The sequence below is a fragment of the Limanda limanda genome, chromosome 4 (genome assembly GCF_963576545.1).
Source record: "Limanda limanda chromosome 4, fLimLim1.1, whole genome shotgun sequence".
Taxonomy (NCBI): Eukaryota; Metazoa; Chordata; class Actinopteri; order Pleuronectiformes; family Pleuronectidae; genus Limanda; species Limanda limanda.
The window spans coordinates 21,427,704-21,455,627 of record NC_083639.1 but is presented as its reverse complement, the minus strand read 5'-3'; the positions used below and the strand labels follow the sequence as shown (position 1 = coordinate 21,455,627).

General features: G+C 41.6%; 1 protein-coding gene across 1 annotated transcript in view; it reads right to left on the bottom strand.

The window, feature by feature from the left end:
• epha8 (eph receptor A8) overlaps nt 1–27,312 on the bottom strand; it is a 101,564-nt gene extending 74,252 nt beyond the window's left edge. Inside the window, exons 1-2 of the mRNA XM_061069411.1 lie at nt 27,225–27,312; nt 2,206–2,270 (exon numbers count right to left, since the gene is read on the bottom strand). Coding sequence (XP_060925394.1) covers nt 2,206–2,270; nt 27,225–27,312 — 153 coding nt within the window. The remainder of the gene's footprint in view (nt 1–2,205; nt 2,271–27,224) is intronic.
• Between the last annotated feature and the right edge of the window lie 612 nt (nt 27,313–27,924).

Here is a 27,924-nt window from a genome sequence, read left to right as displayed (position 1 = left end):
CACAGTACATTACTGGTTAGTTTAATAGTCAAACACTGCACCGTATATCACTATATACTCCTCAATATGTTTTCCATGTAGAATCTAAAAAGCGCCAAATAACTATAGCTGTCGAATAGGAGTAAATGGTAGGCTACGTAATTTTTCTCTGAAATGTAGTGAAGTAAATGAGCAAAATGTAAGTACTCAATATGGAAATCTATGGTAATAGAGAAAATATACTTGTTTACTTTCCAGCCACCGGATAAAAAAACTATAAAAATAAAGTTAGATAAGAATGCTGCAAACATTCACACACAAACTAAACCAGTTTCTGGGGTCCAGGGGGACTGCCAGAGACGGGGATCGAATCCCCACAACTCGCTCTAACACATGAGCCGCAGCCAACCCCCTATTTGCAAAAAGACAATAACTATAATACGATTGTGACGATATCACAGCTTTTTGTAATTGTACTGGTTTGAGTTTTCCTGTTGCACACAGAAATAGCAGCTTTCACAGTAGGTGATAGAGGGATTTGTCATTTTAAATGGAGTTCAAAGAAATGCTGATGCACCACAGATCTTAACAGAGTGTGAAAAGTCCGCTGAGGTAATTAAAACAACTAAAATCAGGCTGCACTGAGGGTGGGGGGGTGGAGGCAATGAAAAAAGGTGATTTCAGACACAGCTTCAGTAGCTAAGTAGCTCACATTTGTTCCTTATAGACGTTTACACTGAGTACAAATATCATACAGGGCTTGTTTTACCTTCTTCAGATCCTTGCCATTCAGCGAAAGACTCACAACCACAATGCAACAAAACTGAGCTCCAATCAAACATTTCATCGGCTGGAGCTCAGAGATAATTTGTTTTATCTCTCGTCAAGGTGGTAGTGAATATTTTTGCCATATTGTATATATTATAGTGTATGTCATCTAGATGTTAGAACACGGTACAGTCCTGATGGAGCAGATTCACTTCCCACGCTGATTTTGCCCAGAAGGAGTCATTTCGCTCAAAACTCTAATCCAATTCTTTCACCCCTTTTCTCGGGACTTGAAAGACAATCCATCTGCTCCTCCTGGCCGCCGTTCAATCACGCCTCCTTCTGTTGTGCAGGCTGGAGGTGAGTTAAATGTTTCTACCACTGCACTGACAGCTGGGGGAGTCTGGGATAGCTGTGGCATCTTGCTGCTATAAAGATCACGGCTGGAGTCCTAATTCATCACCCGAGGCATCATCATGTGGCATTACAATATGCTAATGTGGCGACGCCGTGCCCCCGCCGTCACCTCGTTCTCCGCTTTCATCTTTCGCCACCTCCCCTCCCCCTCCCCCATCTCATCTCCCACCCCCTGGGAGGGCTGTAAGTCCCCCCTCCTGTGATACGCACCTTGCTGCCAATATGTGGTGGTCGGAGATCGTGTTGGAATTAGGCGAGCATTGCATGTCGCTGTTTGGCTGCAACTGACAAACATGTAATTAGCCTGTGTCGACGGTGTTTGAGCCAGGTCTCGTTTAATAAGCACAGGCTCCCCCTCAACTGGAAAATCACTGCCTCACATTCCTTCAGATGAGATAAAAATAGGAAAAGCTTTGCGGCAGGTTTGGCTTTGTGGTGGAAATTCGTGCTGTTGGGATTTCACAGAGGTACAATGAGGATCCCCCGGCAAACACTCTGATGCTGACTAGACGTTGATTCAGTGGTGATTTGACATCTAAATTTGTTCAACTAGTGCAAAATAGCTTTTTCTCTTGTCCTGTGCTAGTGCTGGAGTTACTTTAGAATTATTTTTTGTCATACTCCTAAAGCAGTTCTACAATATACGGTCAATTTTTATTGTTTGTGTGCAGAGCTTTCTATGGTGAAGAGTGAATTTATAAAACTTTGTGAAATTGCTTTATTACCGTTCAAGGGTGCAGTTTATATATACGTTGATTATTGACTTAACTGCTGTTACTTTTACCTACATTGCATGTCGGCTATTTCATATGTCTTAGCAACCGACTTAATCTTCAGACCTGAGTTCACAACTTTTCAAAATAAAAGCTCTGTAAGTCATCCCAATATAAAGCATTACAGCAACAAAACAAACGTTCTGCTTTTACTTTCAAACCAACTTGCTAAACAGGAAGAGATTCTGTTGTTGCCATCACAGAGATCAGCACCTGTCATGGGTCAGTCTGTCTGCTTGTCTGTTTGTGCCGTACTGTGAAACCTTACCCCGTGTGAGGGATACGCTAGCCAGCCCCAGTCTCCTGTGATGGTCGTGGTGTCCAGTAGATTCGCTGTAGAGAAAGAAGAAAACAACAACATAGGTAAGTGATGATTGTTTTTACATTCATCCCCATCCGTCCAGTTGCTCATCACCATCCTCTATGTCAGGGGTTTTCAACTGGTTTTGTCCCAGGGACCACCATTCTGACTAGAAAGTAATCCTCGGCCCAATGATGTGCCTACGCGCGTGTGTGTGCGTGCCTGTGGATAGAAGGAAGTTTTAACATTTGGTTTTCCAAGTTGGTTTTATTTAAAAACCTCTAACAAATCTAGATATATCTACTTAAAAACCTCAAACAAATCTAGAAAAATCTGTGTAAAAAACAACAAAAACAGTTGATTTTCAGTGCTAAAGAATTGAAAACAAAATTAAAATGCAGTTTGTAGTTGTACTGCATCTCTAAACCATATGTACATCGATATTAAACGTGCATGACTTGTTGCACGTTAAAGTAATGATGATAAATGACAATCAACATAAACTGGGGCTACAATTTAAGAGGGAAGATGACAAAGTAATGCAGACTGTCACAAATGATAATCATACAATATCACACAAACAATTGAGGCCTACTTTAGTTTAACCTCATGATCACCAGCACCTTATTCAAGAGTAATCTGGAAATGCGTTGAAATATCAAAGCGAATTTTGCGGACCCCCTGCAATGTTGTTGCGGACCACCAGGGGACCGCGGACCCCCGGTTGAAAACCCCTGCTCTATGTGCACACACACACACACACACACACACACACACACACACACACACACACACACACACACACACACACACACACACACACACACACACACACACACACACACACACACACACACACGTGTGACTGTTGAGGCGGGACACAGCAACGCAGAGCTAGGTGTCACAGCGTGTGAGGTCACCTTGACCCTCGGAGCTGAGAGCTAAGTGGTCCAGGCTCAGGCTCAGAATAGAACAAGAAACAAAACATTTACAGTTAAATGTGCAGTGTCAAACTCTTCTTCTTCTTTCTTTGGTTTATTGGCGAGTGGATACAAATGTCAAGGTGCATTACCGCCATTTACTGTGATGGAGCACCGTCCGTGGAGGTACTGCAATACCAGGTCGATGCGTGAAGTTATTACATTCTCAGCAGCAAGTCACTGTGAAACATCCTATTAACTGTTGATGTGAATATGACGGATCGAAGTCAAGACCACCAGTGCCTTTAATTTGAAGTCATCATGTGTCAATCAACCACCATCTTTGGTGTGACAGATTTTCCTAAATTCAAGATTTCCTTTTTCTTATGTGGTTTGTCCCCTCCCTTATAACAACCTTTTCCTTTGTCCCTATATCCTTCTTTCTATGGGGTCAATAGATATGTTTGTGTTACATGTCAGGGAACATATTGTAGAGTTTCAAACAACACAAATGTATAAGCAAATAACACTTTTTAATGATAAGTAATTTTCCTTATAGAATGCAAAATAGGTTAAAAATGGCAGTCAGTGAGCTCCATTAGCTTAGCTTAATATTAGCTTTATGATAGTGAATTCAATTTAAACCAACGTTTTTTGGGTAAACACAGACTTTGTGTTAATGAGTGAGATAAAATCAGTCCTGTTATTATTTGACCCAAACCTCCAATATGGACAGCAAAGATGTTAGCTAGCAACCTATATATAGACAACCCTACTTAGCTTTAAACTAAAGTTATTTTATTATTTTCCTCTATTCCCCCATTTGTTATCACTTCTTTGTATTTAGATCCGTAATAATCTGTGATAAGAGCACATTGTAGGTTGGAACAACTTTCATTCAACTAGATGTGTCTACAGCGCCTTGAGCTATTTTGCATCTGTATGCACCAACTCGCATCCTTCCATAAACTATGAGGGCATCTAACATTCAGTTCACATCCTGTCGGAATGAGTGACAGGATATTACAAGAAAGTACAGACAGATCAGGAAAAAAAGGTCAAAAAACTTAGAGAACCTGTAATTCTGCACACTGGCAGTGGCCCTATCCTGGACTCAAACAGGTATGTGTGTGTGTGTGTGTGTACAATATGTCTCTTCCCTTCAACACTTAATATGATCTCTGCCCCAGGGCTGCTTGTCAAGCATCCAAGTGATGTTCATCACATTAGAATGAGTTTAACAAAACACTTCACACGTCTTCGCTCCTCATCCTTCATCTTTCTATCTGACACTTGCTCTCTCCCTGTCTCTTGTGCATGTTGAGGCAACAGTTTGCAGTGTTTTTGCCTTGAAGCAGGAAGTGAACGGCACGGCCTGGCACCTCCCTCTCAGCTGGCCAACTTCATGCCCATATACATTTTACAAATACTGATGAGATGTCATATCAACACCCAGACATGATTTGACCTCACTCTGTGGCAACTTAGCTAAAGTTGCAAACTGGAAGTTCAAGAAATGTTGACATTACATGTTCTGAACTGTTGGGTAGATGTTTCTTGGTCAACAGGCATAAAGGAAATTATGACAGTTTCTCATTTTAATAGTTGATAACTATCCGGGCTAAAAAAAACAAAAAAAACAACAAACATAAACAAAAAACCACCCACACGGTTTGACAAGTGAATTCTGGGATCTGGAAGATGAAAACTGTTTCAGCAAAACCAGATGACTCTTGCACAATTGTTTTCACTCCTGCCGGACCTTTCAGTTAAGTGTTATTATGCCCTATAGGCAGCAAACACCTTTGTTTTTCTTAAATGCTGAAATAATACCTCTTTGCAACCAGAGAGTAGAAAAACTAGACCAAACGATAAATGATTATTATAAATCATTACCAAAAATTGTTTGCCCTGATGGATTAGGAAGTAGTTGCTTACCTGTACATCTTACTTAGGCATGCTCTAATTAGAGCTGCATGTAATAACCATATTTATTTCAGTTTTGCTTAGGATTGACTTGTCGGTTATAAACTAAGCAAATGTTTAATGGATGCCATGTTAATTATATTAGTGTAGCATTGCTTAATAGCCCAAACTACAAAGCACACCTAGGCCTTGTAGGAATGCCATTAGATTTTTGCATGAACTACTTACTGTAGCTGCATATTGAAATTTTAACCTGATAAAGATATATATAAAAAGGCAGGGAATCATTAAATATTAAGCCAGTTCTGCAATGTTCTGGACCAATCGCCTCAAAAACATTGCTATGTTGATACAATGTTAATATATAGAAATATATTCAAATTGATATAGATTTAACTGCTCAAAATGCCGACTTTAACAAGCTCAGCTCTGCCCAACGTCTTCCTGCATGTAGCTCTAATTAGCCACAGTAATTAAAAATGCCTGTGCTGGCTGACTCACTAATTTTGAACATCACTTCATTGTAACTATTCCAGACAGTTTATCTCTTCGGAGGCAGATGTCAGACATTCTGAAAATAATGAACTCCAACTGCAAAAGCTCTTGTAACGTGGAATGACCTGCACACAGCATGCACGTATTTACCAATATACACAGAAACATACAGAAGATTAATCTGGGTTAGTTCAACAATAAACAGTGCTTGGTTGCTGCTGTTTTGGTTTGTTCTGTCTTTTTCTCTTAGGTCTTAATGTTTTACTTCCTATAGGTCAAGAAGTATCTACACACACAACCCATTGATGCAAATAGGATGTGTGTGTTTTTTACGGCTGTTGTGAGTCACATCAGACTCGGCCATTCAATGTGAATACCTGAAGATTTTTATATTTATAGACTATCAAGCAATGCTTTATAAATTAACTAGGTATTTGAATGGTGTTCAGCAGGTAAAGGAAGGTTCACATAATATATTAAACAAGCCAAAGTATCCCTCTTAGCAACTGCATGCTTACTATACCTACTATGTGGTTGCTTTGAACTCTACATTCCCTCCTTCTCAGCAGATCATGCTAGTATATTGCAGTCCGAATGGGCCTCCACCCTCCTCAGACTCAAACTGGCTCCAGGTCTGCAGCAACATGTTCCTGTCGCAGACATTTTCACAAACAGAGAAGACGACTTGACGTAGTGGAAGGATTTTACCCCAGAGAGCAGCATGGAAGTACTCCCTCTGCAGCCACTTCTGGGGACTGTAATGTCCCCAGAAGTGATGCCCCAACTGATGATCTGAATCATCCACTTTCAGGGAGCAGCCCTAGTATAACGTTGTAATGGGGATGGAGTACTCCTTTCTGCTGCCGCTCCACTTCATGATTTAGGCTAATAAGACAGGGGTGTTTTTCCATAAAAATCTTGCCAAGTGGAGCCGTGTGATCTTCTAATTTCTCGGTGCAAAGACTGTTGCATCGCACACAAACACACACGCACAAACGCTCATGTGTTGCAATTAGCTGGTGTGTCACTTCCCCTAATTTGGGCATTGGGCCGCTGAGGAGGCCAGTGGGTCAGAACACACAGACAGATGGCAGTGCCACCATCCTCTCATCCCTCCCCCTATCTACCAGCCTTCTCTCTGCCTCTCCCTCCCTCAGGGCGCTGACATCCCGCCGTCTCGTATTGATGATGCAGTGGCCCCTCACGCTATAGCCAAGGTCACAAATGGATGCCGCCAATTACACTCTTCTGAGTGCTCTTCATCAGCCCACCAAAGTTACATAATGAAAGCTGTGTACTGGCGCAAGTGGATTTAATAATTCTTCAACACACCCAGGGAATTTTGCTCTGCTATACTGTTATTATTAAAGGATGGAAAAAAGGACAAATAAATCTCCTCCCTGGATCTGAAGACATGTGAGAAGGTGTGTTCTTGCCAACCTAAAACATGTGACAATGCACCAGCCATTCCCAGCGGTATTAATTTAATCTCCACTCAAATGAGAAACCCCTGTCTCTGAAGGTGGCGGAAATTATCTAATTTGCTCTAGTAGTCTAAATTATGACTTGTGTACAAGCGATAGTGGAATGCCTGGGGATTTGCTTTATTGTCACAGGACCTGTGAATAAAATATAGGACAGGGAGTAATTAGCTCTTTAGCCACCACCTTTTCCCACTTTCCACTTCTTCTCTTCTTACATGCACGAACACAAAAGGAGGAGCAATTCTCCCTCTCTCTGTTCACCTGCGTGACAAGGCCTTTGTGTTAGCACCTGACCTCAAGCCTCATTTTCAGGTTTCGTCATGACAGAGGGCTTAAAAAGTGTTTCGCAATGACCTCACAAGATAGATGGACTGGAACAAGGCCAGGTTCTTCTCTGTTCTTACTGACCTTCAGGACACCTTGAAAACACAAGGCTCTGGAGTGACAGAGGGCGGCAACAGGGATGCAACGAAAATAGCGTGCAGCAGTGAAGAGGTTAAGGGTCTTCATTTGGCAGTGGAGGTGGAGGGACCATGTGCTTCTCCTCCAGGACACTGGGCTTGAAATTGAGTTTGTTCCCGATTCACAGCATTCTGTTCATAACAGGAGCACAAACCACCAACACCAGCCCTCCCCGTGTCCCCAGCACCTCCACCAATTTCTCTCTCACCCTCTCTGCCCCACACTCCTCCTCATCGTGGAGAGTGCCAAATGAAAAAGCTGTCCGCCAACTTGAGGGCTTGTTTTCGCTCGCTCAGAGACCCGCTACATATTTCCCAGGGCGGTGGTCAACTACCATTACTTCTAACACCCCCCCCTCGCCCTGCGACTCAATCTGGCCAGTAGGTGAGCAGGTGTGTGAACGCCTGCGGCCTGGCATCAACGTATCAAATCAGCCAATTCTTTTGAAAGCAGTGACGCGCGCACATACACACTCTCTTTCTCCAGCGGTGGTCTGGGCTGGCTGACGGAGGGAGTGGGTGAGCGTATGTGTCTGAAGTCAACATTGAAGAATTATGGGCTGTCTTGGAGGAAGTGGAGTTTGTCTGCAGCAGCTGCAGTGACTCCATACAGCCGACAACAACATCGCTTTTAAAAAGTAAAACACACCCACAGACGGAGAGAAGTATATGGAAATGGCAGAGCCTAGCAGATGCTCTAAACCTCATTTCCACACGAAGAGACACGGCCATACATTTGAAACGAACAAAGTGCAGCAATTATTCTACACCAAGGGTCTAAACACACACCCAGGAACACACGCATACATAGTATATATGCCTACATACACGCATGTCATGGCAATCACAATGTGCATTGTAGCGTTTTCTGAAAAGGCAAGTTACATGGACACGAATGCACACCCTCGCATGCATATCTGTACACTCGCATACAAACACACAGACACACTAATGGCACAGTTCTTGGGCGAGACAGGGACTCTGACAGTGGTGTAATTATCTCATCAACACCTCCCGTCTCTAACAAGCTTCTTCTTCTCGTCTCTCTGCTCGCCGCCTGTAGAGCTCCTCATCAGCGCTGCGACCAGAGGAGACGATAAAAGCCTTCACGCAGATGAGAGGAGCTCCGCAGAAACACCACAGCCTCTCACTCTCTCTCTCACACACACACACACACACACACACACACACACACACACACACACACACACACACACACAGCTATCTTCCATCCTTTCTGGTTTTGTTTTGCATTTGCTATACAGTTCTAAAATGTTCTCAGCCTTTGATCATTTAAGGTAGAAACAGACTAATGACTAAGACAAAATGACAAGAAATAATTATTTTCATCACCAGCAGTACCGCACCCCCCACAACTCCTCGTTCTCCTTTTAAACAGTGACTCTGATGGTGACCAGTGTCAGGTTTAATGGAGGAGAAATCATTAGAGCATGTGAAATGAAAGGTGGTGTAGAGTAGAATTAAAGACGTTCAACTACTCCTTTGATTCTCAAATTGTTAATTTGGCCCAGAGTTAGTGGATGTGTTGTTGCCGCAACACAAGGACACTCAAGTGCACAAGCACGGCGGGGGCTTAAAGCAAGTCTCTCCGAGCACTTTCAGATCGAACCATCAAGTAAGACAGAAGAGGAAGTCTGCCAGAAAGCAAAGATAAATGTAAGTCGGATCCAAAATGAAAACATATGGCAAATGTTTTGTGATTAATATGTTTGCTAGGTACTATAAATAGTTTTATTTAAAAATAAAACACTCTGCAACTTTGAATACATGTGTATCATTATGGAACTTAAAAATCAATGTGAATGTGTATGTAATTATTAAATGTAATTTAGCTGTTTTTTTATTCACCAACCTGGTGAAGATCAGCCAACGCCAGCAGCATATCTTTGTAAAAAGAAATTTGATTGCCATTGCAGCTACACACAGTTAAAAGCCTGGTTTGTCTTTATAAAGATGTAAACAGTGCGTGAGTGAAAACAGACTCTGAACGGATTTTTGCAAAGTTTACTCAGCCAGTAATCCCTTTCATTTCACAGGCTGGTGAACAGTTATGTGTGTTTCTGGACGGGTTGTAAATAAACCACAACACATGAGAGCAACACTAGGAGCTGGGATCAAACCCAATACGTAACATAGTATTAGCATATGTCACTATGCCAGCTACTTACACTTCATAGCAAATACTTTTACTGTAAACAAGGTAAATTAATAAAAAAAAACTCTTTATGCTTCATTTAACCCCAGTTCAACATTTCTTACACGTAAAGTTAGGATCACCGCTGCTGAGTCACATTAAGTGTGTGTGTGTGTACGTGTATGTGTGTGTGTGTGTGTGTCTGTGCGTGTCGGTGAAAGAGAGAGAGATCTCTGATACAATTATTCACAAACTACTCAACTCTACTCATCACTTATCTCAGTACAACAAAACACCATCAACTATCTGTATTTTCTTACCTCTGCCAAGAGGGTTAGTTTTGTCTGTCTGTTAGTTAACAAGATGTCAAACAGAATACTGGACAGATTACCCCCAAACCTGATGGGTCTGGAAAGAACCCATTAAAATTGGTGTGTATCCTGATTCGGGGTCTGATCCAGAATTCTTTTGTCACTATCTTTAAGTTTGTGATGAACAAAAACAGGCGTATTTAGGGGATTGACATGAGTACTTAGAATTTCTGATGCAAATATAGATCCGGCTCTGTGGTCTCATACAGGGACTGTTGGGGCTCAGTAGAGGTATGCAGTCATCTGAGCACCATTCCAGACACAGACATGCAGCCGTGTCAAGAGTCTATGTCTCCTGGATGCCGAAAATAATGTTAAAAAAAAAGTTGATCATTGTACAAAGTGGTGGATGGATGCACACAAGCAAATTGTCGTGTTTGTAATGATTCTGACAATTCTGACTGTTATTAATGATCCACAAACAACTCATGTAAATAATACATCTGTCACATTTTTGAATCAACTTTATCAGTCTGCTGTTCATGGTCCAGCAAGATAGACCAGTGTCACGTATAAGCAGCTAAACACATTCACACTCACACCTACAGCCAATTAAAAGCCTCCATTTCAGCACATCTTTGCACCATCACATGCAACATGCCACATCCTCTTCAAGTTAAAATGACAAAATACAATAGTTTGGTGGCAGCCATGGCTCAGGAGCTAGAGAGGGGATTCCACTAACCAGAAGGTTGGGACAGGGCTCGATCCCCATCACCTCAAAACTGCATGTCCTTGGGCAAGATAGTGATCCCCAAACTTGCCTTATGGTTGTAGCAACGGTATACGAATAGTGTATGTGTGATAGCAAAAGCGCTGTGTATAAATGGACTGTCTGAATGTGTGTGTGAATGGTTGTGAACTTGACTTATAAGTGCTTTATAAAAAAGTCAATTTTAATTATATAGTTTGTCTGTGCCCTTGATATAGGATTAGGGGACTTTTGTCATCTTGGCTAATATACAGTGTATATATACGCCACCAGCGATTGTCAGTGGGAATCTCGAAAGTCGTGCTCATTTTTAAATCTATTCGGAAACTTAAACCCTGAACCACCACATTGTCTACCTCTGCTGTCTCACACACAGACACACACCGCTCCTCAGATACGGTTTACCCGTGGCTGTGCCAGCAGTTGAAATGTCTCGGGACGACCATGGTATTGGCCGCCAGGAAGGAGTTGTCACTCATCGCTAGACCACCAAGATAAATTAGCTTTAGCAAGTAAATTGGTATGTTGTATGTGTCTGAGTTGGGAAGGGGCTTTTTTTTTCTTTTTTTTTGTCAGCCATCACTTAGGATTGACGTTACACTTTAAAATGTCGAGCTAAAATTGTGGTTGCATGTCAATGATGATGCAGACGTATGGTAACATCTTTCTTCCTTTCTTTTTGTCTCGCGGTATCCTCTAAGTACTGTTGCAGCAGTGGCCTATTTTCCCCGTAGGGATCATTACAGCTTCATCTCATTACCACTACACCTACACTCACCTTCTTCCCTTCTCCTCCTCCTCTCATCTTTCTCCAAACTCTCCCTAAAGTTTTTCTCCCCAGAGGCCCTTCTTCTCTCTTCGCACCTCCATTGTGGTGTAAGCATTTTGTCCTTGGTGCAGAGAAAAGCAGCGCAGACGGATGGAGGGAGAAGACTGCTGAGACTTATTATGACACAGTGACGCAGACACTTTCCCCGAAAAAGCACTTGTTTTCCACTTTTCATCTTCTCCTTCTGAACTGGGCTTTGTTTGTATGGTGAGTGCAGGGAATGAGATTTGTGAGGTTTCAAGTGGTAAACAGAGCCAACAACTGAAAACAGCAGTAACCAGCCAGAAGCACATACACACACAGAGACACATGAACATACAAACATCTTAGCGTATCCGGTAAAACATCACAGTGATGATATGATTCACAGTCAAAGGGTAACAGTCGATTCAAGAAAGAGCTGAAAATTATACTTGACCAAAACAAAATAAAGAGCAGAACATAACCAATGGCATACTATTATTTTTTGTAATCTTCTAATTCACTAAATTTCAGATTGGAAACAATATACATTTATCTCACAGTTATTGTACAGTTATTTCTTCATAGATATAAAAGGTATGTGTTCCGAGAGCACCCTTCGTTGCTAAATCGGGTGCAGCGTTATTTGCAGCGCTATTTGCCCCATGCTCATGCTAACGTCATAGGTTGAATTAATCCCGCAAAATGTAATGGCTTCTTTGCTGACCCATATCCATCCAGGTTTCATCGTAATCCACCCAGTAGTTTGCATAAGCCTGCTAAATAACAATAGTAGTTTAAAAATACACAATCTTGTCTCCTACAAATTCCATTCACGTTTTAATTATACATTTAGTATCAACATGTTTGTGCCAGGACCAATATGTAACAACATCTTAAGTAGTTGTAAAACTCAGCACAGAGCATACCTCGGCCAAGGCTCACTGTTCCCCTTATGAAACCACATTTGAATTCATTTGATCTAGATTTTAATTTAGTTTTGTACCTAATGGCGCACACTCATAAATATCCGTCCCCCAAACAGGCCTACATTTTTTTAATCAAGTACCATGAATAATTCTCGGAAAAATCAATAAAAACTTTGAAAGACAACCGATCTCACAATGCTTAAGTAAATTAAAAAAATGGTTCCAACCCGTGATCTGAAGCCGCTTCAACATTTATTGGGTTCTTCCCTGACCTTTACAGCATCATTCCACCAAGTTTCATTGTAACCCAGCCAGTAGTTTTGTGTAATCCTGCTCACTAACACACAGACAAACAAATGCAGACAAAAGATAATCTCCTTTGCGGAGGTAGTAAACATATGCTGCAGGTACGTATCTGGGAGTTGCAGGATAGAAAAAATAATTTTGGCAGGTTTGAAATACACAAGCATTGTTAAAGTAATAGTTACATAAATCTATATATTTCTTTCTGGCAGAGTTAGATGAGAAGGTTGAAAGCACCTTCATATCTGTCCATTAAATAAGATGTGAGCATAAGAAAGAGAAACAGGGTAAAGAGCCAGCCTGGTTTGAGTTAAAGTAACAAAATTCCCTGACGGACATCTTAAGAGCTATTTTAATTAACACATTAATGCACAATCCCTGTAACAGCTTTATTCACTTTCTACATAGAAACAAATTGGAGAAAAAAATCTGTGTAGAGGAAGAGTCTCGTATCATGTTTCAAAAGATAAATTAAGAAATATTTTCCTTCTAAACTGCTCAAATGGTTTGAAGTAGTTTTTAAAGCCTGAAAAGGTAAAGAATTATCCTGGAAAAAAGCTGAAAATATGAAAACAAACTTTTTCTCTGCTTCCGTTCTCTACCATTAATCACCTTCAGTCACTCCAGCTTTGACCTGACTAAAGAGCCGCGTTAGGAACCACCTGTTTAAAACCGATCACATCAAACATGGGACAAATATTGAGCACACGACTGGACGAATTTGTACCTCGGCTGTTTCATTACCAGGCAAATGTGAAAATATGAACGCACAAATCCGTACACACAATCAGCAAAAAACACATTCAGTAATGAAAGACTGTGATTAACCTTGGCAACGTCTCAAAATAAACTAATGAAAATCCTTGAGCGGCTGCTTTGTCATAGAATGACACATGTTACATTGTCCAGTTGCTTTGGAAAAAACAAAAACAAAGTTCAACATATCTAACAAATCAAATCTTTGACATTTATCGAGAAAATAAAAGACCACAGACAAACACCACAGGCAACAACATGGGACCATGCTGCACAGCGGAGGGCCTGAGGGTCAGCAGCGGACTGAGAATTGGAATTCAAGACTTTTTATGTGAGGGTCCATAAACTGTTTCTATCATCATCCCAGAGTGATAGGAGTCTGTCACATGCTTGATGCTTTTTTGAAGAAATCATCACCTGTCTCATGCATTTTCAATTTGTTGGTTTTGGCCTGATCAGTGTTACAGGAAACAACAAGCACATCACAGATTTCAAATGAGTGTGTGGGTTGCTTTTTTTTAAATTTGGGAGACCACAGATAAAATGACAGATTTAACGTTACGATTTGGCCAGAATGTCAGACAGCACTCTTGTCGTTTGTAGGAAACAATTTCACGGTCGCAATTCCAGAGACTTCTCGCAGAGAATCTCGCAGAAACACACGATATCTTCTTCCTCAGTTTTTTTTATGTTTTTTATGGTGGTTGGCAAATGACCTTAAGGTGCATTACCGCCACCTTCTTAACTGGACAGTGGAGCACTTGAAGGATTAACCTGGACTTCCGAAGAAAAGCAAACATAGACTCCCCTGTGTTCTGTTTTACAGTGACATTTTTTTAAATAAAAAACTATTCATGAAGTCATGGCTGAGAATGCGTATACAATTTTTTAGCGCGTGCTTTAGTTGAGTACCAAATGTTTTGTTCTTTTTAGAAGCAGCTGTACGAGTACCCTACTCAGAATCCGGTAGTTGAAGCTTCCCAGTCAGCTCACTCACTCTCTCGCTCTTCCTTGCTGTTGCAGGTTTCTGTCGGAGATCAGGGAGGCTCAGACTCAATTGGTAGCATTAATATTGTTAGTGACCTACAGTCGGGAACGCCTCCGCGGTTGTCTGAAGTGGAAAAACGGGTTTAAAATCCTTTATCCTCTAATGTGCAGCAGCCTCAAGAGATATATCATCATATTTTAAATCATAATTTTTTCCTTGTACAAAGTAAATCAATTATTTAATTAGGAAGATTTTGGCAAATTGAAAGTATTTTGGGGTACACAAATATATATACACACACACGCATATAATTTATCGCCTGATCAGCTACATTGACATGAAAACCTTTTCAATGACGGATTTATATTTAAAAGGGTATTTCACGAAAGGTGTAAATAGCAAATCCAAAATATGGGGCAATCCATTGCATTCAAACATCTATCTGCTGCGTCTGTAACCTACAAGTATTTTTACACCGGAGACACAGCAGCACACATCATCATCAGCGGCAGAGCATCCCAAAAATCCTTATGGTAATGAAGCACGGAACTGTGCACTGCGCAACTTTTTCTATAATATCAGCACAAAATGCACTGGAGACAGCACTTTTCCTCCAAAAATATTACAGATAAATAAAAAATAGACAAAAACGCTCCCCAGTTTACACCTTTCCAAAATCCCAAGATTAGGTCAGAGAGTGAGGGCAGTGGAGTGATTGCTCCCGGGCGACAAGGTGATTCGGTTAATAGTGGCCACTGCAGCCGGAGCGCAGCCCCCCTGTATCTTATTTTAGCAGGTGCTCCCGAGCTGGGGCACGGGACCCTCCACACGTCCCTGCAACGCAGCGTGTTGTTGCTGCATGATGGAGGGGGGAAGAAGCTCAGGGCCAGCGAGGCTCATCATTTCCCAAGGGGAGAAGGAGTGAATCGCAGGCTATACTGCTGCCCAGGCTTCCCCAGGGACAACATTCAGAGGGGTATAGACAGTGGAGGATAAGTATGCAAAGCTATTTATAGAGCAGTTAAAGAGACGTGAGGAAAGAAAGAGAGGGGGGCGTTGAAAACAAGATGAGGAGAGACAGAGGAGTGTTAAGGCGGATGACAGTGTGATACCTGCACACGATAGCGTCTACAGAGATGTGGGTTGCCGTTGTCCGCAGCACCTGCTGAACAGAGCGGTGCCCGACTTTGCCGTGGCCTGCTGGTGCGAAAGCCAACAGAATATGCCTCGACCTATTGATTTATGTTTGAGGGTTCACACAGAGGTTAGCTGAGCTGAACCGAGCTCGAGCAGAGAGAATAGTTGAGTCGAGATGACAGGGATATTTTATCAATACGGACTCGACTTGCAGCCCAGACATTTTTTGGGGAGATGTTTCCGCACCAGCCAAGTTCTTACTTCACCTTCCTCTTAATAAATAAAATGACTTTTATTCTTTATTTCCCAACTCCACCCGCAGGGGGCCCCCGCCCGCACTGTCAGCTCCTTTCAGCCCTTGTACGGCATCTATGTCTCTATTTCACACTGATGCCCTTTAATCATTTTCATCGTTTCAGTGAGCTGACATTTTACATAAAGAGCTCTTATCATCCCAGGCTTATGGTTAATGATGAATGGTGATAATTACTGTCAGTCAGTGAGTCTAACGTGCCATGGTCACATCACTATCTCCGCCCTGGAGCAAATCCTTTATCCTATAATATCTATAATATATAATGATAATGGAGGGTACTGCTCTGTACGTGGTCATGACTCCATTCTATGGAAAGACCTCGAGTTGCACATGAATTCTTACTTTTGCTACACTGGTCACAAACTTAAGGCAGTGACTTTTTAGCCATGATACATTTAAAACAATTAAAAGAGCATATATTATATTATATCATATATTTGTGCAGCTTCTCACTTTTAAATGAGTTGTCTTTTCTGTCAATCCCACATAACATTAAACAGGATGCTAATTCTGTTCTACTTTAGATTGATCCTTACCTCAGGTAATCCATTACCGCAATTTATTTATATTATAACTCTCTGTAAAAACACGTTTGCATGTAGCACAGAGCCGGATCTCCTTGTGGGATAACAGATGATAATTGCGATCGATGACTACATTCTCTAATTAACAGCAGTTTTTCATGCATTCCTTTTTCAGTGTTAACACAGAGGATTGTTTTGCCTACATGTTCATATGCATGTGTGTGTGTGTGTGTGTGGAGGGTAAAATCCTGAGCGCCGTTACGTAGCAGGCAGCTGTCTGCGCAGTGACACCATGATATCACACTCTGATTATAAATGTTATTTGCAACATTTAAAATAGGTCGAAGACAGACACATCGACAAGACAACGCGTTTCTAACAATCAATTCTAACACTTAACATGACGAACACACTGCCATGTTTATTTTTTCACCCCCACAAATTTGTGCGTCGCAGTGTGGAGAGTTTACGCTGTTGAGCTAACTCGAGCTTTTTCTCTCCCATCGTCACCAGCAAGAGGAGAAGCCTCTCGGGGAGACACAAGCTTTGTTGTTAAATCTAGTTCAAGTGCGAGTAGATGAATGAATTAAGCTTCATGCATTTAAAAGGGCCGGGTATGAACAGAAGACAGACGATGAGAGAGAACACAGTGAAGAGTGAAAGAGCTTTTGGACTCCCTGCTTTGGCTCTGTTAGCGAGTAAGCCGCCGCCACTGAGTCGTTCCATTAAACATCACTGGAACAGATGCCTGTAAGATCTTCATCGTCTAGTCCTCTTCCTCTTTCTGAGCTTAACTCTCACAGTTTGGACGATATTCATCTCATCCCATATTAGTTTTTTTTCATCTGTAAATATTTTGTTTTAATTAACCATTTTTAAATTTGCTCTTTGTATTTTTAACACAACCTAAGACACTGATTATTCATTCACACGTTAAAAAAAACATACAGCAAGTGGCATTTAAAGAGAATAGATAAAGGAACAATTAAACACATTTTTACCATTAGCCATAAATAGAATAAAATACTTGCAGCTGGCCCAGTCTGCAGTCTGGGAGCTGGGGCTGTAAATGCAAAATTAGTGCCAACTTTTACTTGAACCTTTCTAAGGTGTTTAGACTGTAAACGCATCTAGAAATATGTTTTGGCCTGTGCTCTGAATGTGTCTTTAGGTGATGATGAATTTGCAGTAAAATGGTGATAGTATGCTGTAAAAGTCAGGAGGTGAGGACGAGCAAAGGTTCTTTTCAGGCTTCATTTAGCACACAACCAGTGCTGTCCTCCAAACAAGGAGAGGGCATCTCCCACACTAATGTGGCTTTTTTGTTCTGCTTTTTCTTTACGGTAAATGCTGCGGTTACTTCAGCAGGGGGTAACTCACAGGCTGTGTGCTGATGCAAGACACTGAAACCGACTTTTACAAACCTTTTTCCAAAACTCTCAACAGATTTATTCATTTTCTCCTCTTCTTTTTAAAGGTTATAAACACTTCAGTTTCCTTTTGACTCATACTTCCCATACACATTAATATCATCACCATATTAGAGTGTGTGCGTGACGTGCGTTTGTGAGCGAGCACATGTATACATGCATGTTTGCACACGTGCATCTGTATGGATTTGGTATGCATATGTTTTTTCATCAAATGAGAGATGAGTTATTTGCACCCCCTGCTCCGGACCCCTCCTTTGCCACATATTAATTACATCAGGACGGTGATATATGGACAGATTACCTTGTGTAAAACGCATTATTTCCTTATGGAAACTGGCTGTGGGACTGATCCATCAGCCCGCATCACGCTCGCTTTGGGGCTCACTACATCAAACTGAGCAATCCAGAATACCGAGCGGGAATCTGAACTGCAAACTGCATGAAGTGTGGACAGTCGGCACCGGAAAAATGAGGGCATTGGTTTCTGAAGTGTCAAAAACAGCCACTGTTTCGATTTAGGACCTCTTCTGACTCTTCAAAGGGCAGAACAAAAAACTCTTCTCTCTCTTTGTTGTTGAAGTTTGTTTGGCAACAACACAAATGAGCGAGGTAGCCATGGCGGAACAAACTCTGTTTTCATAGAGGTTGTCTAGACTGACCAGTGCTTTCTGGCCATTATGCATTATGCGGCCATTCTGGTCAGGCTCACAGTTTTTTTGCACAAGCCGCATTGTTACACCTTGCGCCTAGAAATAATAGTGAACCATCGGAATCATATCCATACTAATTGTTTTTAATATCAATTTAATGTCACTAATATTTTTTATAGATATCTTTAGGCCGGCAGGATATACTGTATCAAACATGTTTCATGGCGAACTTCTTTACTTCTATTTAATGTACATACTATTGAAATGTGTATACAGATATTCAGTTTGACCACAAGTTAAAACAACAACAAATGTGGCTTCAAAGTTATATGGGAACATACCTAAATAATAGTGATGAACTTCGGTATTCATGAATTTAATGATGTCCAATAACACCAAGCAGAAATTCAGCTGTTTCTATATTTTATAAAATGTACAATATTGGCACTGTAGAAAAGCGAAAAAGTTCAACCTCCTCAACTGCGCAGGTTTCTTATAAGAAACACTGAATTCAAGGTTTTAGTCTGCGACCGAAACTAGTCCTGATCTACGCCGCTGCATGGAAACCAAAAGATAACTTTTTAAATACCACCTTCTAACAATTTACATGTTTGTTCCATGTTTGTTCCATTTAACCATGACGACTATTTTCCTGAATCTCAACCAAGTACTTTAATCAACCAAATATTAGCCAAACCTACAACAACAAGAGAGCACACAAACAATGGGCTCCTCCTAACAAGAGTAGCAGCAGAGGGATTTCGTATGAGTCATTGTGGCAGCTAATGACAGACAACCTGTCATTTATTTCGGAGGAGTTGTTAATGAATTTACACACGTCGCTCTCAGCTTGTTGCTGCTGGAGCTGCTGTGTGACTCTGAGAAAACACATCTCACAACGTGAAATGAGCACAAACTTTGAGTTTGACCTTATTAGTTGGACGGAGCTTTGTTGCTGCAGCAATTGGAACAGGTTGGCAGGTTTGCCAGCGTTTATCAGAGCATATTAGACCTACGCTGGGCTTCTATTAAACTTAATGAACATTTAAATCCTTTAATGGATTGAAGGGAATTGAGAGCGGCAAATTATCAGCTAGATGCTCTGCACCGGAGTTGATAAAGACAACCCCACCGACGGAACTTGAGGAGACGCATAAGAGACAGCAGCCTCCCCCTCTTTCCCTCTCTTCATCTCGCTTTTGTTCTCTCGCCGTGGCCGTCTCACACTCTCCTCGTTTCACTCCTTTTTCTCTCTCTTTGCCCGACTATCCCTCTAACACACAGCCTCTCTTTTGTTTCTAACACACGCTGTGTTCCTCTGTCTGTCTATAACAGAGGAGAGGAGGCTACTGCGGCAGAGCCAGATCTCCGCCATTCATCAGTCCCAACGAAGGGAACATCATAGCGATCTCTCTCCAGGAGGGATGTGAAAACACAACCACAACACCAGCCTATTCCAGAGCTGTCAAGCAGCCTACAACCTTCTCTCCCCATGTCCCGCTCTTTCCGTTCTCTTCGGCCCTCTCGGTGAGGGACCTCCTACCCTACACGCTAGCAGAGTATAGACACATAAATTACCAACCGATGTGGCTGCAATCACAAGGCGTAGCCGAGCTGGCCCAGGGGCCGCTGATCTCTGGCCAGCCCAGCATCAGGTCCTGCTAATGGGTGGAAAGGACTCAGGAGAGGCCCGTGCTTTGTGAGGCCTTGTGCGCCTCTGGCCGCCGCTCAGGAGGACTGGCAGACGCAGCTGTATTGATCAGGTAGCTCCTATATTCCCGTCGACAGCTGGCTAACAAGGCTGATGTCTCAATAAAGACCGGTGCCTTAGGGATGAAGGGGGAGCAGCCGGCCAGCCAACAGCAACCTGTGTTAAGGCAAACCAGTAGACAGAGGAAGAGGAAAGGTTCGCGCCCTATCTAGGTTTTTAATGTGCTCCCACTAGGCTGCACATACAGACTTTTCACCTTCAAAAGGAACTTACTGCTGAGCAGAAAGAGAGAGCGGGTCACGAGGCAGGGGACGATACAATTTTAACAATTGCGGACATGACTGCTGAGGAGTGCTAAAGTGATACAGAGATGTAGATCTCAGTCATTCTGTTTTATATAATTAATACAACTCAATATCTAAAAAGATCGTCTCACAGATTCAATGTGAAACCTTGAGTAATTATAACAGAGTTTTGCTAGTGCCGAGCTCAAACCCTTACAGACGTTTCTCATATCTCCAAACACGCTTCTGTCTATTATTGACTGCGATCTGACAGCTCTAAGTGATTGAGCAAAGCAAACAGAAGAAGCGAGGCTGCGTGTGAAGGAAACACACCGACAGACTGATTGATGAGGCTGGTGATCTATTTTTGATGCGTGAGACTTTGGGATATAGTTTGGCCGCTCTGTGCGGTGGAGAGGAAGGAAACCAGCAGCTTCCAGAGTCAATAAAAGTGGAAATATAAGACCAGACGGAGGAAAAAATCTTTCCTTGTCAGCTGACCTGCCAAAGAGTCCTTGAGCAACTGTCTAGTAAAATACTGTAACTTCAATGTTTTCTTGTTCTTTTTATTTGTTGTACAAATCTTTCCCCTCCGAGTTATTAATGATGACAAACTCTAATGCATTTTCCTCATGTGATGTTACTAAACGTGCAGCAGATACTCTGTGGACTGTGGAGAGATCAATACAAACAGCAGCGTCTGAGTCCACTGTGGCACTGATCAAAATCAAAAGCCTTGCTTTCTCTTGTAGTTTTTTTTCTTTCAATTTTTCAGACAGAGAAATGTGTGTTTGCCTTTTTATTTCACAAGGAGAGAAATGGCAACTACCAGGAGCCTGGCTCTTGTTTCCTGTTTTTTCTGTGTTTCTACAGCATGTTCAAATCTTAGAATAATCATGCAATAAAAAAACGTGTTTTGTAATTCATTGTTCCCTGGCTCTGTCTCTCTCTGTCCCTCTCGGTCCTCGTGCAGCAGAGATATGTGTTAATATCTTCCACCTACAGTTGGCTCATTAGCAGCGGGTCCTGCTCTCTGCATGGGTCTTTTCATGTTCCTCAGTACTAACAACAACCTGAAGGAGCGCTCTCTCTCCCTGCTGCAGGGACGGTGCCCACAGACAGGAGGAGCTGCTCAGGAAAGCCACCACCTCCATACACACAAATGATTTTGTTCACACACATGCGCACGCACACACACGCGCATGCACAAACACACACACACACACTGATGGAAATACAGCGACAAAGGTCCTCATTTATGATTTTTCTGACGATCGCTATTTCATGCTAATAACCTTGATTTTCCACTTTCACTCTACGAAGTATCAGAGTCTCAGTGTTTTATCCCAGAATTGTTTCCTTGAAAACATAATTTCTGTAGAAAATAGGTGCTGTTTGAAGGACTTTTACCGCTGTGAGTTTATAGCATCCCTACACTTAGCGAAAAGAAGGTTCCTGTTCCAAGGTGAGTGTCAAGTTCCTTGGTTCTTTAAAGTCAGTGCGGAGAACAGTGTGTTTCTCAATTTTGCCTCTTTTTTTTATAAATAGCATACTGCTCTGTGGTGATCTAATGTGGTCAAAAACAATTAATTCATAGAAATATGATAATAACAATTACATTAGTAATTTGGAGACATAAGCAAAACAACCCCAAAAACCTTTTAGGCTGTATTTGATAATAGGATAGACAGGAAACAGGGTGAAAGTGTTAGGGGAGTAACGAGCATTAAACGTTACGGCCGGTTGGGAGTCGCCAATCAATACGGCGATGTGGTGTGAGCCCTAACCATTACGCACTCCGGTCACCTTACAATAAAAAAAAAATTTGCAGGTAATTTTACTGTATTGCAGCAGTGTTTAGCTTCCACACAGTAGTGTTGCTTTCATTGATTTTAATTTGTGTGTTTTCATGTGTGAAAGGGTGTGTATTCTTATTGTAGACTTCAGCCTGAACATATACTAACTCACACAAAGAGATGTGTGTCTGTCTGTTTGTCAGAGGACAATGTGATATTGTGATACAGAAAGAAAACAGGTTAAGATCAAATTAAAGGCTGAGTTCAAGCATGGGTGTGGTCCGACCCATAAACACGGAACACTAAAGTCATAATATATCAAATTCCACTAACTACTCATGTCATAATTCAGTAATATTCAGTATACGTGTGTCAGTCACCATGTTGACGAGCGTTGGGTTAGCGGGATTTTAACTCAAGATAGACTCTACTTGAAAACATCTTTTTTACTCAATGAGCTAAAAGCCAATCACGTAACTGGCTCCAAACTTTTCCTTTTTACTGACCTTCGAAAACTTGTAGAAATGCATAAAATGTTGTTGGGAAATTAAGATAGCAAATGAAAACATGAAACAAAAGCTACTTCCAATATCATTTCATCGTGAGCCGAGACACGTTTATGGAAGTATTTCACAATTTCATGGTATATATGAATAGATATATAGTTCGGTGGTAACTGGTAAATTAATAGTGTAACATAGTGTCAAAAGTTTCCACATTAGCTTTTGGAAGAATTGTATAATTTGAAATCATGAAATCTGTTTTGCTAAAACAATTTTTCAAAAGTTTACTGTGAAGAGTAAGAAAACAAGTTCGTTTCATCAAAAATCATTCATCTGAAAACTCTTTTCTAGTTTAGGAAAATTCCCATTTTAAGAAATAAACTAATTAAAAAAAACATTTTGGAATAAAAAATACAATGTTACAAAGCCAAGAGCTTGTTTTAATTCATGATAGGTTGCGGAGATACATGACTTTCACAGGTCAGAAACGCCATGCTTCTTAAAGTGCTTTCACTATCTTTTATATCATAACAAGGTTAATTTAAATTCATCTAAATAAGTTTACACCTGGTACTGCAGTGCTCCCTGTGATTCTTAACATACATTTACATAAAGAAAGAAAAGCTTTACATCAGCTGATACGGCGCTAAAATACACCCCTGCAACTAAAATGTGTGTAAACTGAGCTGAGGAGGCTGTTACCTTCCTCTGGTCTCTTACTGATCCCAGCTCCTGCTCCCTCTTCCTGGATAGAAAAAGAGCAGCTATCTGATTCTGTAGTAATTACAGCGTCTCACAGGATTCACTGTGAGAATCAATATCTCACATCTCATATTAAAAAAAATACAAAAACATGTTATGAGATGTCGACATATTAAGACTAGCTTCCTCTTTGTTCCTCCACCTCTGACCCTCCTTATTATACACTTACGCATATATCTGCACACACACACACACACACACACACTCACATTTGGCAGCGTCTGAGGGACGTTAGCGTTATGATGCGAAATAGGATTAAAGATTCACATATGTAGGAATGCGAAACCTGAGTGTTGCCAGTGAGTGGTGGTAGTGGGGTGTATATCCGTCCATTTATAAATATTTCTTGCTGTGTGTTTCTCTGCACAGAATGAATATGACAGCAGACACGAACAATGAACAAAAACAAAATGGCTGGCCCTGGCTCCTGCTCGTATATCGAATATACATTTAGAGCCCAGCAGCAGTGTGTATGTCCTGTGTGAGTGGAGCTCTGCATGTTTACGTGAACAGTAACCTGTTCCTCCAACAATTTATACTCCAGCTCTTCATTCATACTGAAGGTTATCTCATCCGTGAGCATGTAATATTTGTAATTGCCCTGTAGTCGGACTGCTGCCAAACCAAGGCAAAGAAAAGACATTTTCACTACTATCATTTTGGTAGTTAATCGGTTATCTTTTTGACATCAATTATTTTCTCTATCACTTAAATCACACTTTTGCCCGTAATCATCAAACTGGACTGAAAACAATTTTTTTTTTTGCAGGATCTTGCAGTATAGATTTGTTTTTTGTTGTTTTGACATGCGTGTGTGTGGGATTACATCATAACCTAATTTTGGAGAACAAAACATTCACAACTCTCTGTCAGACATTTTTTATGGAGCGAGAATGTCTTCATGGGCTGAACTGTATACAAGCAGAATGATGTTGAAATAGAACTAGCTGTAGTATAAGTTTTTTACTGTTTCATTTCATGACAGAACAAATAAGAAGTTAGAGGAAACCTAGAAAGCCATTTCACATTTCTACTCACAACTTCCCAACGCTGTTTAACATCCACAAAAACATTTTGTGAAAACGCTCTTCTTTTACGCATTTATTATTTTGTTATTAATGTTAAAATAAAATATATTTGATTAAGTGTTACATGTCTTTAAAGGGGATTTCCAATTCAATTTCTTTTTTTTAAAACAACATCTTCGGCCATAAAATGAAAACGTTTACAATTATGAAGGGGGGGGTCCTTGCTACCTGGTGGTTAAGGAGCTTAAGATATGATCACAACGTCCTGGTTTGGCTCCAGCCAGGGACCTTTATTGTTCTCTCTTTCCGCACATTTTACTCTTTATCTCTATTCTGTCATATGACGGCGCAGTAGGGCCTTTGTAGGTAGAGAAATAATATGTATAGTGCGCAACTGTTCTCTAATACGTAGGTAATAGTCTGAGAATAACTAAGATTTAAGTTAGAGAATAAAAGAGAAAAGTTTTTTTCTCGGAAAATTTACAAGATTGAAGTAGTACATTTATGAGAATGTTTTATGAGTTAGGAATTAGTTTGAGAGTATACAACAATATAATTCCTTCTAATATATATATATCATATAGTGAATTAGGGCTCAAATTGCAAGTGCTTCCGAATTGTTTAAAATGTTTGCGAAATTATCATTTGTCTCGGCGATCCATCAACTGCAGACTTACACGAGCAGTGGCGCCTGAAGTTGGATGAAGTCGATCCTGCCTTGCAAAGTGAAGCGATATGGCTCCATGTCAAGTGAAAAGAGACACACTATTTTTTCTCAGTTTGAGTTTACTTTTATGTAAATGTACAATTTGAATCTCAGAAAATGCCTGAGTGTTTTCTCAAAAATGTACAAATTAAATCTCAGAAACTCAATGTTTTTACCTACAATGGGCTTTACACACTCAAACTGTTAAATTTTAAAACAAATAAAAAGCTGAGTCCGTGCCTCTAGGTGCACTTTTGCCATGTCATCTTTTGGCAGTATGATCAGATGTATTTAAAACAAATTACATTGATTTAAATAGCATAATAGTAGCTTTGTCTTTGATAGTACTTTTTTGTTGTGACCTACTTTTAGTAGTAGTACGTGTGTAATATGTTTCAAGTGCCAGATTTTTTTCTCCACTTCCACTTTGTGAAAACACATTCAGACAAATAATGGACAGAAAAACAGACTTGTAAAAAAACTACTATTTTTCAAAAGGGAATCCTGTCTTCTCGGAAATGCCTTCACACCTGATTCAGCTTGTGCTTTTTCCAATGGCGACTGGGATTAGAGACCTGAACTAATTTCTTCAAATTGAGACAACAACAACACAGACTCATCACACTGAAGTGTTCATCAGCAAAGGGCAACAATCATCACAGGAGAGGGTGAATGAATTTGAATGGAGGAGACAAAGACGAGGGAATGATGAGGTCAGTGGGAAAGAGCGACAAAATAAAGTTGCACGTCTAAATAACACAGGCCTTTAATGGTTGTAGATTTTGAGGTTGCCGACACAACAAACATGAGAACGGCCTGTGTGTCTCTGTGTGTCTCTCTGTCTGTATGGCGTTCCGGGCTTCCTGCTCTGTCTGACCTGAGGCTGCCCGACTCCCCTATCCCGACTTGACAGAGCTTAATACAGGATAAATGTTTGCCCTCATCTCTCCACTGCTGAGGTGATCCCAACTGAACCAAAGTACTGATCTCTCTCTTTTTTCCCTCACTTTCTTTCCCTCTCTTTTTCCTCCTTCGTCTTCTCCTTCTCCTGCTGCTCTTTTCCCTGCAGTAGTAAGCTGAATGTTGCGGTCAGGGGTGAAGAAGGCCCTTACAGTCAAATTTTTGCTGTCACTCGGCCTCCTGAGACAAGACCTTTGTCAAGGACCCTGTCATACGCACAAAAACACGCACACAAACACATATTCCCACAGAAGTCAGACACACACATGTAGAAAGGTGCCAGGGGACTTTGTAGCGTGTGTGTGGCATTAGCTGAACAAGTGACAACAACTATTTTTCCGTCTGGTGGTGGAAAGATGAAGGACATGAGGATGGAAGTAAACAAACTCAGACCGTGGGCTGATGGGAGCAAAGTGTTCAGTGTGTGTACGTGTATAGACACACACGCAAACAAAGAGACACACACATGCAAACACATACACACATCTTCCACGAAGCTCAACAAACGTATACACAAGTGGAATCCTTTTAGATGTTCACCTCGGATCACACACACACACTTTCACGTCACTGCCTGACCCCACAGCAGACACATGCGCTGTTACTGCAGCCGACATGCAAAAGGGGCAAATGTGAGCAATGTCAAGACAAGTTCACACGCACACACTCTCTCCCACACACACACATCCACAATCCAACAAAACTTTGATGTCATGGTCAGGGTTAAGACACACAAACACACTGCTCTCTGTGAGTGTGTTGTCATTTTTTATTCGTGCGTGTGTGGGTGTTTTCCAAGAGCTCTCCATGAATGAAGTTAATTCCTGCAGAGAAGATGCATTATTTAACTCAGTCTATTCAATTGAGCACACACTCACACACTTACCTTCGTTGCTGTTCGTTCCCCCTGTGCCCAGAGCCTGTAGTGATATAGTCCATAGCAGCATCGCAGCCAGCCCTGGATCTGAAGCCATGGTGTTCTCCCCTACACCCCGCCAGTCTCCCTCTGCCTCTCTCTCCCTCTCTCCTCTCTTACTCCCTCGCCCTCACTCTCCCTCTCTGCCACTCGCTGCCTTTCTCTCCCCTCTCCTGCTTCTTCTTCTGTGTCCCAGGGTTGAAGCCAGAGCCGGCGCTGAGGAGAGTGTGTGTGTGTGTGTGTGTGAGTGTGTGTGAGTGTGAGGGCTGCAATCTCATTGGGTTGTTGGAGCCTGCCTCTGTGGCTCACTTCAGTCTGCCGGCTCCCTTACACACACACACACATTTCATACATACACTTTCAGCAGGCAGTCGGAGGAAGGGGAGGGACAAGCACGTCTGTCAGAGTCTCAGCAGCCAATGAAAGTGAGATGCTGCACACTAAAACGCACGCTCAGTTGTCACACCCTCTTTTTCTACCTGCCTGGCCAACTTCTCACTCTCTGGGTCAGGGGCAAGCACAGTGGCCCACCCCTCCTGTTATTTACTCTCTCCTTTCATTGGCTTACTACCCTCTCTCTCTCTCACACACATACACACACACACTTACACAAACTCACCTACCCAGTGGCTAATATCTGACTGATGGGACAGCAGCATGTCTGCCAGGC